The 14,604-nt window shown below is 41.2% G+C and overlaps 1 protein-coding gene across 1 annotated transcript; it reads left to right on the top strand.

Moving 5' to 3' along the window:
- The first annotated feature begins 12,571 nt into the window (after positions 1-12,571).
- Positions 12,572-14,337, top strand: NPVF (neuropeptide VF precursor). The gene is given in 4 exon segments (XM_005863009.1): positions 12,572-12,644; positions 12,647-12,712; positions 13,959-14,156; positions 14,159-14,337. Coding segments are annotated over 4 exon segments (516 nt in total).
- Positions 14,338-14,604: the final 267 nt, after the last annotated feature.

Genomic DNA, 14,604 nt, shown 5'->3' on the forward strand with positions numbered 1-14,604 from the left:
AAGTAATCTTGGTTGTAGGTTCTTGGTATTCATCACTTTGAATATTTCTTGCCATTCCCTTCTGGCCTGCAAAGTTTCTGTTGAGAAATCAGCTGACAGTCGTATGGGTATTCCCTTGTAGGTAATTGAGTCTCTTTCTCTTGCTGCTTTTAAGATTCTCTCTTTGTCTTTTGCTCTTGGCATTTTAATTATGATGTGTCTTGGTGTGGTCCTCTTTGGATTCCTTTTGTTTGGGGTTCTCTGTGCTTCTTGGACCTGTAAGTCCATTTCTTTCACCAGGTGGGGGAAGTTTTCTGCCATTATTTCTTCAAATAGGTTTTCAATATCTTGCTGTCTCTCATCTTCTGGCACCCCTATTATTCTGATGTTTGTACGCTTGAAGCTGTCCCAGAGGCTCCTTACACTATCTTCGTATTTTCGGATTCTTTTTTCATTTTGCTTTTCCGGTTGGGTGTTTTTTGCTTCTTCGCATTTCAAATCTTTGGCTTGATTCTTGCGCTCCTCTGGTCTGCTATTGGGTGTCTGTATAATATTCTTTATTTCAGTCCGTGTATGCTTAATTTCTAGTTGGTTCTTTATCATAGCATCGAGGGTCTCATTAGTTTTCGTGAGTCTCTCCTCAAGTTTATTGGCAGCTTCTAGCACATTTTTGCAAGCCCTCAAAATTGCGATTTTTAGCTCTATATCCTCCATTTCTGTCATGTTTTTTTGTCTCCGCATTTTTTATGCTTTCTTGGTGCACCCCCTTGTGGTCTTTGTGCGCAGTCTTGTTCTAGTTGAGCCTTGATTGTTGTAGTTAATACTAGAGGGATTTGACCACCAGGCCGACTGGCTGTGAGAATCAGCTGTGTCTGCTGCAGTGGGAAAACTTCTGTCCTCTGGAGAGGCGCTAATCTAGCCTTTTCCTTGGGCCTTTTCTTGATAGGTTTGGGGTTTCCTGACCCAGCTTCAACTTGTTTTATGGTTTTAACCTGAGAAAGGACAGGCCATTCATATGCAAAAGCCACTGCACACAACTTGGGTGGGTAGTAAATTGGGTCGGGCAAGGTCTCAGGGAATCACCAGGTGAAGCAAACAGAAATGGCTCCCCTGCAACCAGGGAGGTCCCAGCACTGGAACAAGGACCGCTGCAAGCACCTCCTCTGGAAGAAAGCTGCCCCCGAGTTCCTGCCCCGATGACAGAGAGTCCAGTTTAACTTCGCATGTGTCTGGATCCCCCAGACCCTTGCCCTGGCATTGGAGCTCAGAGGTAGCGGGAGCTTGTAAGTTCAGTTTGTGGTGCCGGCCTTTTAAGAGGAGCAGCTGGGTCACCAGCTGCCTCTATGTCACTGAGCCCCAATCCGCACTGGTTTTTACAACCCGTAGTTCTTACTGCCTGTAGGGACTTCTTTTCCAAGCTCTGGGACCCTGAGTTGGGGGGCTGGTGTGGGGCTGGAACCCCTTGCTCCTCCAGGTGCCCTCCACAGAGGCAATCTCCCTCCCAATTAAAAAAGTGGCCCATGTGGGTGCCAGACCAGCCCATTCAGTGCTCCACACCTCCTACCAGTCTCAGTGTGCTTTCTTCTTTACTTCTCTAGTTGTAGGACTTCCATTCAGCCAGCATTCTAGCAGTTCTGGATGATGGTTGTTCTGTATTTTAGTTGTAATTTTGATGTGATTGTGAGAGGCAATGAGTACAAGTGTTTGCCTACGCCGCCATCTTCGTTCTCTCTGCTACCATACTCTGGAAAGCACCCTTTTCTTTATAGAACTTGAGGGTCTGACTTGTCCATATTCACACTTTATTTGTGATCTATACTCATGGATTTATTTTCATGTGTATCTTGGACAAAGATAAGAATAGGTGACTGTATGCTCCACCAATGAATGTTCAAATCCCTGTTGGAAAAAGCAGCAGACAAGTTTTAGCGTTTATTATTATTGCTATCAACACTACAATCATTCTCATTCCAAAGGGTTGTCATTGTCTTACAGGATGAATTCTAGCAAGGCCATGCCAACATTTTTTTTATGTCAGTATAACAAGACTGGAAAACCCAGAGTGAGATGACTGAACAATACACACGCCCAAGGTCAGTGATGATGCACTAGGCAACTACCAAACACTCTTCCTCTTTGTATAATAATCAACAAGTTGATTAATAATCAACTCTGCCCTTTAAACGCACTGCATGTATGTGAAATAATATCTTTTTCTATTTGTGAAAAATATACAATGTATGTATATTTTAGGGTGTACTAAATATTAATAAAAAGGGGGGAAATGCAGATGGCCTAGATAACACAGTATAAGATGAATGACTCAGCAGGTCACTATTTCTGTGAACAGGACTTCAGAAACTATAGATAAAGAAAGACTTCAGTCCTGTTATATGACACTGTTTAAAGCATGTGCTACCTGTATAATAGGCTGGGAAGGACTGACTCAATGGATGAAAGGCAATTTAGATCTATGACTTACATTATAATGATGAATCTTATATTAATATTAAAGTTCTATCCATCATATTGGAAATGTCCCCATAGAGCTTTTAACATTTCCCTTGTGGGGGCCTTCATATGTAATCACTGCTGCCCTGAGAGGCCAGTGCAGAATCTCTGCTTATAACTCTTTCTTCATTATATTTTTTCCATTTTATTTCTGTGCAAATTGAGTCCTTTTTTTAGCTTTAGGGGGAAAAAGTCACCCTTCCTACAGATTACCTGAGTGTGTAACACCCTCCAAAAACACTCTCGTTCAGCTGTTCCATATTGTTTCCTATTTCCCTTTATTTGTTGATAGTAAAATTAGCAGCAGTGAGAGGTCTGCTCTGTAGGCTTAGGAAACTTGGTTTGAGCTGTCAGTACCAGCAATAAATGCTGGCCAGCGTATATTTTGTAGCCCGTAAAATGTTGGCTAATATAGCTCAGATTCTTTGGTTGGTGGCCACGGTCCTCAAATGTCACATCTCATCAAAATCACTTCAGCAACATTTGTGCACAGGCCCGTCCACAGAGAGGGAGGGTGATGCAATTGGATCACGTGCGAGAGGAGTTAGAGTCTCTAGGTACTGATTTTACTACATATTAAAAACAATGCTGCCCCAGGTCCTCAGGTGTGACCAAAATCTGGGGATCTCCTTGACCCTAATTACAAGATGCTCTAAGTTCAATAACTTTTCAGATTGGGGGTGGAGGTGAGGGAAAGGAATACCAGGCCAAGAATTATTCACTAGGCTTGGTTCTCTCTTCAGTGCCAGAAAGAAAACCTAGAAGATAAACATGCCTCTTCTACCAGACTTTCAATTATGCCCTCCTTCCTCCCAGCCTGCACCCCACTTCCTCTTCCCCCCACCCCACAATTAGTCTAGACCAGTGGTCGGCAAACTCATTAGTCAACAGAGCCAAATATCAACAGTACAATGATTGAAATTTCTTTTGAGAGCCAAATTTTTTAAACTTAAACTATATAGGTAGGTACATTGTTATTAACTTAATTAGGGTACTCCTAAGGCTTAGGAAGAGCCACACTCATGGGGCCAAAGAGCCGCATGTGGCTCGCAAGCCGCAGTTTGCCGACCACGGGCCTAGACTCTTAGAGGGTGGTAAGAATAAAAGCAGCAGCAGTAGCAGCTACCAGTAACCGACATTTGGGATCAACTTCTGGGATGACGACTCAGCCAGGCCTGCTGAGTATTTGCTCAGTGTTTTCTCCAAATGGAGAAACTGACTTAAGCCACTGAACAGAGCGCAGCGGACTCTATGGCTGCCCTTCACCCCATGGCTTTAATTTGTTCCAGAAGGTGGGTAACCTCCATCGCTCCCTCGCACTCCAACTATCCTCAGAAGGCTTCCCGGAGGGGAGCGTGCGTGCTCTGCTCGGGCTCTATCCTGAGGAACAGGGTCAGCATGACCCAGGGCATCCGGAACTTCCTCTGAGAGTGTGGTTAGAGGAGAGGGGTGTGGGACCAAACGGCCCGGCCTCTTACATGGAGAGCACCCGCTGCTAGCTATGGAAGGGAGGTATTTCTTGGCAGATTTTTCATTTAAAAAACGTTATGAATTTTTAAATCTTACTCTTTCAAAATGAGCCATAAATGGGTCAAGTGATATAGAATAGTAAAATGGATGTGATATGAATTCTTTATAATTATGGAAATGGCAGCTTCCTTATTGGTTACATGAGTCACGTAATATGTAATTCCCTGCCTTGGGTTATTAATAATGGATACACAGTTATCTAAATTGTTTTAATGAACACTTCTAAAATACTTTCTGTCTCTGAGAGCAAATATTTTTATTGTAGACAGATATGCTGGTAGGACTGAACTAGGATGTCCCATTATTACTATTTCTAATTTAGTGTAAATACTGTCAAAAAAAACTGACAGAGAACAATGAAGCTAATTACCAAAAAAATATATGCTTATATTTGGAAGTATTCACAAGAGTCTTATTTTTACTACCTCCAAAATAAACAGTCCTTACTGATCTCCACACAGTTCATTATATGATGGAGGAAATTTTGGAGTGTTCCCAAGAGAAGTCTATCCAAGTGTCAGATAGAGAATGGCAAATCTGCCAACTTAATAGAAAAATCAGCTTTCTTGCTCAAAAACCAATGAACCACTCTAGTCCAGGTCACAGAACTCATCTGACCTTAATAAACCTAGTGGGGAGACATGAGGCAAGTAGGTATCACCACAGCAAAACAAAGGATGTGAAACTTTTTTTTTTTACCGGCCCAAGTTAAAAAAGAGTTTAGGACCATTTAGGGACCAAACCACCTGGTCTTGAAATTCTCAGGCTAGCACTTCATATCTGGTGCAGAGAACAACACTGGAAACAGGAGCGCCTCCAAATGCCAAAGAGAACACCTGAGCCAGGGCTCTCACCTGCCAGGGGAGAAAGGGAATCTTATAGGCTCTCAAAGTTGGCACTGCTTTTGATGGATTTATAGAGAAATAGCTGGGAATTGTGCCCTCAGTTGCCCCTAGGGAAGGAAGATCTAGAATTTGTTTTGTGTTGTTTTGTTTTTACCGCCAAAGCCCCACAGAGCCACAAAAATATCACACAAGAACACCTGCTTGCAAAAACAAAGACCCAGATGGCATAGATGAAAGCACTGTCTACTGGAATCACCAGTCGAGGATAGAGACCTCTTCAGCATCTTTAGAGAGAAACAGAGAAATGCCCACACCAACACAGAATGGTTAAGTGGCCCTTGGAATGCAACTCGGAACTTAGTTCTTCATCAGCTTGGGAAGTAGTTTTCCCTCTGAACAGGGAAATGGATTCAGGCAGAGGAGAGTCCAGATTCTCCCTTACTCTGTATCTATGCAGCTGTGTTGGACACCTTTTTTATTGTCTTCCCCGAAGCATCACCCACCCCCAACTCTTTCACAGGTTTGCAATTGGATTTTCTGTTGGTGCAATGTGACCCACTCCTGGCCACAGATGACTGGTTCAGAATAGAGCACCTTATCTAGACTGGGCTAATCAGAATCCTTCCTGGTGTTTTGAATCTGAGATAAGGCAGTTTCTTGAAGGGGGGAGGGACTGAAATTGAAGATGTAAACTCAGAAGGCACTAACAAATTGATAAAGTGGAAAAATCAAGACAGCAGTAGGAGGGGACAATGAAACTGATGTACTGAACGAAGACATGAGAATCCAGGAGAGTCCCAGTGGTGATCTGAGTCCTAGACTCCAGATGTTCTATAGGTCCCAACCCCACTCATAAGGCATCCCAGTATCCTCATAATAAATTCCCCATTTTGCTTAAACACGTTAGAAATTTCAGTAACATGCAACCGAGGAGTCTGAGTAATATATCAGATAGAGGAGAGCCTGGTTTTGCAGCTGTGCCAATATAAAAGCCCGAGCTACACAACATTTACAAGAAGAGGAAACTGCTCAAGAAACAGGGAGGTCCAAAGAGGGCCCACAGTGACTTCTCTCCTCTTCCATCTTTCACCGTGCACTGCTTAGCCCAGGATTCTGGGGCTCCTTCTCCCTGGGTATTTTTGTCCAAGTTAGATCAGGTGAAGATATACATTAAGGGAAGTTTTGAAGTGGTAACTGTAAACAAACAAATCAAACTAAAAAATATGGAAACAGCCCTGGCCAGTGTGGCACCAGAAGGTTGCCAGTTGGATTCCCAGTCAAGGCACATGCCCTAGTTGTGGGCTCAATCTCTGGTGGGGGGTATGCAGGAGGCAGCTGAATGATGTTTCGCTCGCACATCGATGTTTCTCTCTCTCACTCTCCCTTCCTCATTCTCTAAAAATCAATTATTTATATAAAACATAGGAAGGGTGATTCCATTGCTTTTGACCTAGAAATTGAGGGGTAGTATATGGACAGAGAGGGCTCTACCAGAGCCCATCAGCCAAAGCCTACCATTATACAACTGCTCTGGGTCATTCCAGCCTGTTTATAATTGGCTACTGTCCCTAAAGATTGTACGCCTGGTTGAGCATTAAAACCTTTACCAGCTTTGTCTATTTTCTTTATTACAGGTTCTCAAAGGGAAATATCTAATTTCTTAAACTCACCGGGTACAACACCCAGTATAGAATTAAATTCATTAGGTATTTAATAGGGTTATATTAACATTTATTTTATTTTATTTTTTATTGTTTTCAGAGAGGAATGGAGAGGGGGAGAGAGAGAGAGAGAGAGAAACATCAATGATGAGAATCATTGATCAGCTTCCTCCTGTGCACTCCCCACTGGAGATCGAGCCCTCAACCTGGGCATGTGCCCCTGACCGGGATCAAACCTGGGACCTTTCAGTCCACAGGCCAACACTCTATCCACTGAGCCAGACCAGCCAGGGTGAATTACTGATGATGCTCATTTTTATTAGCTACCCATCTGCCCTCGTTCCTGTGTGAGTTGTCCTTTGCTAACACCCCCAAACGTGCATTGGTGTAAGTTTAAGCCACAGATTTCCTCCCCAGTGAAGGTGTGGTCAGGTTGGAGGAAAAAGCGTAAGGATTAGACTAGGTCCTTGCTCAGTTATTGACAGTTTAAAATGTTCTTTTTAAAATATTTTTTTATATATATATTTTATTGATTTTTTACAGAGAGGAAGGGAGAGAGATAGAGAGTTAGAAACATCGATGAGAGAGAAACATCGACCAGCTGCCTCCTGCACATCTCCTACTGGGGATGTGCCCGCAACCCAGGCACATGCCCCCGACCGGAATCGAACCTGGGACCCTTCAGTCCGCAGGCCGACGCTCTATCCACTGAGCCAAACCGGTTTCGGCTAAAATGTTCTTTTTTATTAAAGCAAATTATTATTTGGAGAGCACTTTCCCCTTTTTAGAGCAGAACCTTTGAAAACAAGGATAAAACAAAACAAAAATTTAAAAATTAAAAACAAGATATTGAAAAAGTGCACATTTTGTAAGAAACTGAATTATCCCGCTGGGGCTGGCATTGCAAGGTGGCTGCTGACTTATATTTAAAACATCAAACGCAAATAGCCAAAGAAAAAAAATCCAAGTAAGAGTCTGGGTTTCCATTACCTATATTTGTACAAAAGCTACGTGTTGTTTTAACTAAACATGTGGTCTTTGTCCCTCATGTAGAGAATTCCGAGTTTACCTGACACTTTGGCAAGAGGTACCACAACCTCCTGCCAGGCCAGTAAAAATCACACATTTTTCCTGCAAGGAAAAAAATGTCAATAAAAATGAACATTAAAAAGCGTAAAAGCTGGAATTGGAAAGCTGTGCTGTAGAGCGGCTGCTTCCTAAACAGCCTCGCACAAGCGCTTTAAAATTTTCTGTAACGTTACCACTGCATGCGGTTTGCAAGATCTAACACCGATGCTGCGTTTGTTCAATATGTTGTTCTGATATATGCCCTTTAGACATAGGGACCTTGCCATTTAAACAACCTTCTAGAATAAATCCTGTGAGTTAATTTTTATAAATATTTCATGTTTATTCTTGTATTGTACAAATTGATTCTTTAAGTTACTTCAACTAGAATTGAATTTCAACCACATTTAGGACATGGAGGAATAATCTCTGTCTCCCTTTCGCGTCGGCACCTCCAAGGCCCTGGTGCTGGCATCTGTCATAATAAAAGGCAGAGAAGTAAATACACCGCTGCATCCAAATGTGACAAGCTCATTAGAACAAGCCACTCATAAATCTCGAAACAAAGGCACCACCACGCATTTTTAAAACAGTAATTTTATGCCATTTGCATATGATGATTTTCTTTGAAACCAAGGCAGGTATGTCTTTCTCTGTGCATACATAATGCTGAAATGAATTATACAGTCATTCCACCACCCACCCTCTAAAGAGGGCCTGAAATTAGTTAACAAATGGCTGCAAAATACTTTGCAATCATGAAATGCAAAATAAAACTATAATGCCATAAATTCTTCTGCATAGCACAATGGGATTATGCTTAGATGAGAAGGAAGACATAAACAGTGTAAAAAGGCAAACGCCCTGGAAGTAATCTTCTGGGTCGAGGGTGAGGAGAAGGGTTCTCTAATGAGGTTCCTCGGGATATTAAAATTCACCACCTCCCTGGTAAGTCTCACGTGGACTCAGGGGACATAGATAAATGTGTGGAGTGAGCTGGCCCATCTACATAAAGATTTATTTATTTATTTATTTATTTTTAATTTTATTTTTTTATTTTATTGTTTAAGGTATTACAAATAGTAGTACATATGTCTCCTTACATAAAGATTTAAATAAAAACTTGCAGCCCATGGCAAAAAACTTCTAATCTTAAATATTTTACTGGAGCCTTCAAAAATCCTAAACCCAACTCCAGTAAGTTCGGTTCCCGATTGGTGGAAATGATGCGTTCCCCGCTCTAACTGCCTGCCAGAGGTTAGGGTGCAGCTAGTGGGCATGGGAAAACAATAAGCAATCAGAGAGCCCCTTCTCACCTCGGCCAGAGGAGCCCGTAGGCCTATGAAGGCTGCCTGGTGGGAGACCCCGAAGCATTGTCAGAAAGCCCTCCATGGAGCTGTGTAGTCTCTTTTCAGACCCTTCCTGGTGTTTGGGGCCTTCGACATGGCAAGATCCAGCAGAACATATTGAACCTAATAAGTTGTAAGTTGCACTATAACAGAATAAACCTAAACTCACATTCAACCGGCTTATATCTGACTATTCCTATATGGGTCTCTGACCTGGAAAGCCTGAGATGTTAACATGTTATGATTTCAGGATAAGCCAATAAACATAAGCTCCAATAATGTATAAGTCACAGCAGAGAGAAAACTCTGGTCGACAGCCAAAGCTGGGAAAATTAATTAACAAGCAACTTCAGTTTTAACTCCGATTTCCAAAACTAATGAAAAATGTATTCGTTCATTTAGAAATGAAATGTCCTGAGGTCCCAGTGGAAATGCCACTGGGATCTGCACAAGCTGGGTCCGGCCTTCACAATTTCCAGAGCAGCGGAGGGGAAACAAGGAAGCAAGACGAGTGAGAGTGAGCAGAGGCGCTGCTGGGGAAGAACAAAGCCATTCATTGGAGCTGGACGTCAGGAGGGACTTCTCAGACATGTGATGCCTCCGCTGAGGCCCAAACAGTGAAAAGGTGGGAGAAGTGGACGAATATTCCACAGGAAAATCATGAACAGAGGCCTGGAGGCTTGAGAAAGCACATCCACTTACTTGGAAGAACAGAAAGAAGTTGGTCATAAAGCAGAGAGTTTGTAGGGAGTGGAGAGAGAGAATGCGGGAGAAATAAGAGTACCAGAAATGACAAGCGGGCTCTCTAAAGACTGTCAGAGAAATGGGAAATCATAGGAAGGTATTAAAGAAGAAATCAAATATATGGTTTTGTATGTTTTAAATTTCTTCTGATTGCACTGTGGAGGAAGAATTGGAGAGGACCAAGAAAAAGTTCTAGTCAGGAGAAAATGGTGAGTGAGTAATGGCAGGAAGAATAGAGAGACATGAACACATGTAAGAGCTATTTAGAGGTTAGGAGAGGCCAGACTTGGTTGGGCAAACTAGCACAGTGAGTGTTCAGACAGCTCAGGTTCAAATCCTGACTTTGCCACTCAGCGAGAAAGTTAACCCTCCTGCACATTAGTCTCGCTTTCTGTGGTGTAGGAACAATAATAACAGGACCTGCTCATGGGATTTGTATGAAAGATAAGTTAATTCACAAAGTACTTAGAACAGTTCGTGGCACATGATAGGTGCTCAAAAAAATGTTATCTATTGGCTGTAATAGCTCAAAACTAGAAATAAGTTTCGTTAGCTATAGAATGGGAAGTGACAGAAAAGAGGAGGAAACAGTCAAGGATCTTACAAAGGATTTTGGCTTGGACAAAGGGTGGATGTGCCAGGATCCTAAGTAGCAGCACTGAAAACTGGTGAACTGCTGAAGTTTGAAACAACTAGAGACAAACATATTTTGAAAGACACCCAAGCCATTCCTTCTACTTTTTCCAGAGTGTGAACTCGACCAACAAAACTTGCTCCTTGCTTCTCCCATTTCTCAAGTTTGGATCTACTGACCACAAAAAAAAAAAAAAAAAAAAAAAAAAAAAAAGGAAGTTCATCAGCAGTTTTCAAAGAAACAATTTGGAAGAGAAATGTATTAAATCCTCAGGGAAATTAAACCCAAATAAACCACTAACGGCTTTACAAAATTAACATTCGACTATGAATTGAATTAATTGCCTCTTACTGTGGGGATCCTTGGCTACCACAGACCAAAACAAATGAGGCCAATGCAGTCAACTGCCTTAAGAGAGGCCGTGGGCAAGTGTGACGTGGGGTACCTGAGAGTTTGCCCATGTTGTTTTCCACTTTCTGGTTTATTCTCAGGACCTACATTACAAAGAAAGGGCTTCAGCCGCCAGCATGGCTCAGTAGTTGAGCATCAACCTATGAACCAGGAGGTTGTGGTTCAATTCCCGTCAGGGCACACGCTCGGGTTGTGGGCTCCCCCACTCCCCGATGTGGATCGAGCCTGCATCCCAGTGCAGGAGGCAGCTCATCAGTGATTCTCTCTCATCATTGATGTTTCTATCTCTCTATCTCTCTCTTCATCTCTGAAATCAATAAAAATTTATTTAAAAAAAGAAAGAAAGGGCTTCACTCTTGCCCATCTCACACCTCAGACTGTGATAGGTTGGTGAGAGAAGCTAAAGGTGGTACAATTCTTGACACAAAAAGGGCAGTTTTATGATTGTTTCTTTTGTTAATCCACCTCTTAGTGTCTGTGACTAGAAGTAGCTAGAGTGTTGGAAATCTGTCTTTTTCTCCTGAAAGGTTTCAATGGACAGGTAGGAACAAGTAATGATCTCCCTAGAACCTAGGCCCGTGGTCGGCAAACTGCGGCTCTCGGGCCACATACGGCTCTTTGGCCCCATGAGTGTGGCTCTTCCTAAGCCTTAGGACTACCCTAATTAAGTTAATAACAATGTACCTACCTATATAGTTTAAGTTTAAGAAATTTGGCTCTCAAAAGAAATTTCAATCATTGTACTGTTATTTGGCTCTGTTGACTAATGAGTTTGCCAACCACTGACCTTGGCAGTCCAGTGATAGGTGGGTCTTTTAAGAATACCAGGCACCTGCTCCAAAAGAGACTCTCTTTGGCATTTCAATACATAAGCATTTATTTCTGCAAATTCTTTTCTTATGCCATGATGTCTGTATGCCTGTGGCAATGTGAGATTACTTAAATAATATGGGCCAGGGGAACCACAAAATCAGCATGTGTGTGACTCACCAAACCTCTGCTGGGGTCCTTAAGGGCTTTGAGGAAGAAGGTAGGATGCAGCATCTCATAAAAATAAAGTCCCGATGATTTATACAGTTTTGCCAAATAAGGCCCACAGGGCAAATACAAAAGGCCTTGAACTGCCTCCAGCTTCTCCCGAGACAGCCAGTTTGTCAAAATGCCTATCACATGGTCCTATGCACGCCCTTCACGCTACAGCTGACATTTACTCCGAAGCTTTTTAATAACCAAACAGCATTTTGCAAAAATTTAATTAATGGCATTTTATTTGGGTATTATGAGACTTAGAATTACTTTCACATTCTTTTTTTTATCCCTTCCCCCTTTTCACCCAGCCCCTATTTTCACTTTCTTAATTTTGCTTGACATTTTGAAAATAGTATGCCTAATTCTTTTGTGTGGATAAAAAAAATTTAACGTGGCTAGCATGTATTGAATATTATTTTTTCCTTCTCTCAGGAATTGATGCAAACACCAATATATTTTTTGTTTGAGCTCAGAGAAATAAAGCATTCTGTTTGTTCAGGATCTTAATTAGTATGGCCCCAAACTTACCTCATTAGAAGCTCCTTTTTAATGAGGAAAATTATTTTCAAAGTTAATGAATCTGCAAGCAGAAACATTGCTGTCTTCCAGAATAGTTACCCACATTCCTTACATACATATTTTAGTTAAACACTCTAATTAATATTAGTACTTAAAACATGTGGGATTGATTTCCATGGTAAAGCAAATTTGCCTTTGTTTTTAGACAGTATAAAAAGACCACAGTTTCCCTTCTTGTAGACATCAGACATCTTGCTGCACCTATAAACTTAATTCTAGATTTAGGACAAAATGGAAGTTATTTCATCAAAACGATTCATTTTATTGACTTTAGCCACTTCAAGCTTGTTAACATCAAACATCTTCATGAAGATGAATTAATGATGTGCAATCTTCACAGCAAAGAAAATGATGACAAATGTTCTGAAGTAAGCTCTTTAACTCTATCTATCATGACTAGCACTAACTATATATTTGATGGTTCTGTGAAGAGTAAGGAAGAGTTCATTTGTGCTTTGCTTTCTGTCTAATTTCAGCATTCCCATGACAGCAGATTCCTTACAACTCGGGTTGTTTAACGCAACAGCAAACAGCCTGGCTTCTTCAATTACCGTGTAAGTACAGTATCAACTTAGCAAGCACAGGGTGCATTAATAATTTTCAGTGGACTCAGAAGTACACAGTTGTAATAAACAGTTGCAAAAATAAGATCTGGATACATTTCAGCTGGACATTTGAACTGTCTGCAACCACAAACAAAACAATATGACATTGCTATTTTCTACTTAGCAAATAAATAAAAGTTTGTGGTAAATCTAACTAAAATATGTATCCCTACATGGTGGATTTGCAAGTTATTTTTATTTTCTTCCTTATGCTCTTAGATATTTTCCAAATTTGCTGGAATGAGTATATATTACTTTCTACAACCAGAAAACAATCATTTAAAAATATTTATATGGACAAACTTTCATGATTAAATAAATCTAATTATACAGTTGCTGTATTTTAAATGGTTTCTTTAGAGTTGGCATCTTACTGGGGCAATAACCCACAAACTAACTGGTGCTTTACTAAAAAATATAATTTATATACTAATAAAAATACCATCTGTTTCTTGAGAAATGCTTTTGGACTGGAACTCTGAATATGAACCGGTGGAAAGAAATGCAGAGGAGCCTCCTCCACCTGCACCTCAAAACCAGGCTCGCATCTCTGTGCCCATGTGTCCACCACTGTGGCCTTCACAGAGGGGGAAACAAGAGACACGGAGAGGCAATGGGAGGTTTCTCTAAAATCAAAATATAAAAATATATGAAATACTCCATAAACAACATGAATCCAAAGCTGAAAAAGAATAACTGAAGTAAAATAAACATTTGTCTCATTTCAATGCCTCATTTTGTTCCTGCTGCTTGAACACATTGCTGTATTCACTCTATATATTAATATTTTATAGTTGTCTTACAATAGTCCAGGGACAGAGAAACCAGATTGCTTTCAGAAACTTAATGCAAATTATTTATTCAATTATTGTGTGCATGAAAACACACACTTTGGTTATAGCTTTAACAATTCTACAGATTAAAGTCTGGATTTAAGTTCATTTGGGGTTCAACTCTATTGCTTATAACAATAATAAATAATTTTAATTCTCATTTCTAATGATATTGTAGAGGAAACCTTAAAGGGGAAAAGAAAAGAAGTTTCCGTTTTGAAGAATTAAAAGTTTGGGGTCCAAAACACATCATGAAGATGAGCACACCTGCAGTCAACAAAAACTTGCCCCTGCGACCTGGGAGGCCCATGGAAGAAGCAAGCACTGGGGCAATGACCACCCTGCCTCTGAGATTTGGAAGAAACATAAAGGAAAGCATCTCAGACATGTTCCTAATCTGCCACAAAGGTTTGGGAGAACAACAGCCAAAAATGTGACCGAGACACTGAGTGATGTGCTCCAAAGACCCATGCATTCACCATCTGTCAGTGAGTTGCTGTAGGCTCTGTCCTGTCAGCCCCCAGAAATCCAGAATCCTGATCAAAAACACCCAAGTTAGTTATCTGAAAACCCATGACACTTCGTGGGCAGTTATGTGCAGCTGATCCAGAAACCCTACACAGGATTGCATCTTTTCCAGAGAAGTTTCCAAGAAAGTTAAGTTTCTTAGAAGGAATAAGGCAAAGACCCAGGGAAATAAATACCTGTACGTTGAGAACTATAGAAGGTCAGATGCAAACACGACTGTAGGTATAATGTAATGAGATGGCTCCTCCTAAGCCCCATATGAGCCATATCATTACCCAATAGCCACAAAGATGGGACA

The sequence above is a fragment of the Myotis brandtii genome, unplaced genomic scaffold, assembly GCF_000412655.1.
Source record: "Myotis brandtii unplaced genomic scaffold, ASM41265v1 scaffold17, whole genome shotgun sequence".
Lineage (NCBI taxonomy): Eukaryota > Metazoa > Chordata > Mammalia > Chiroptera > Vespertilionidae > Myotis > Myotis brandtii.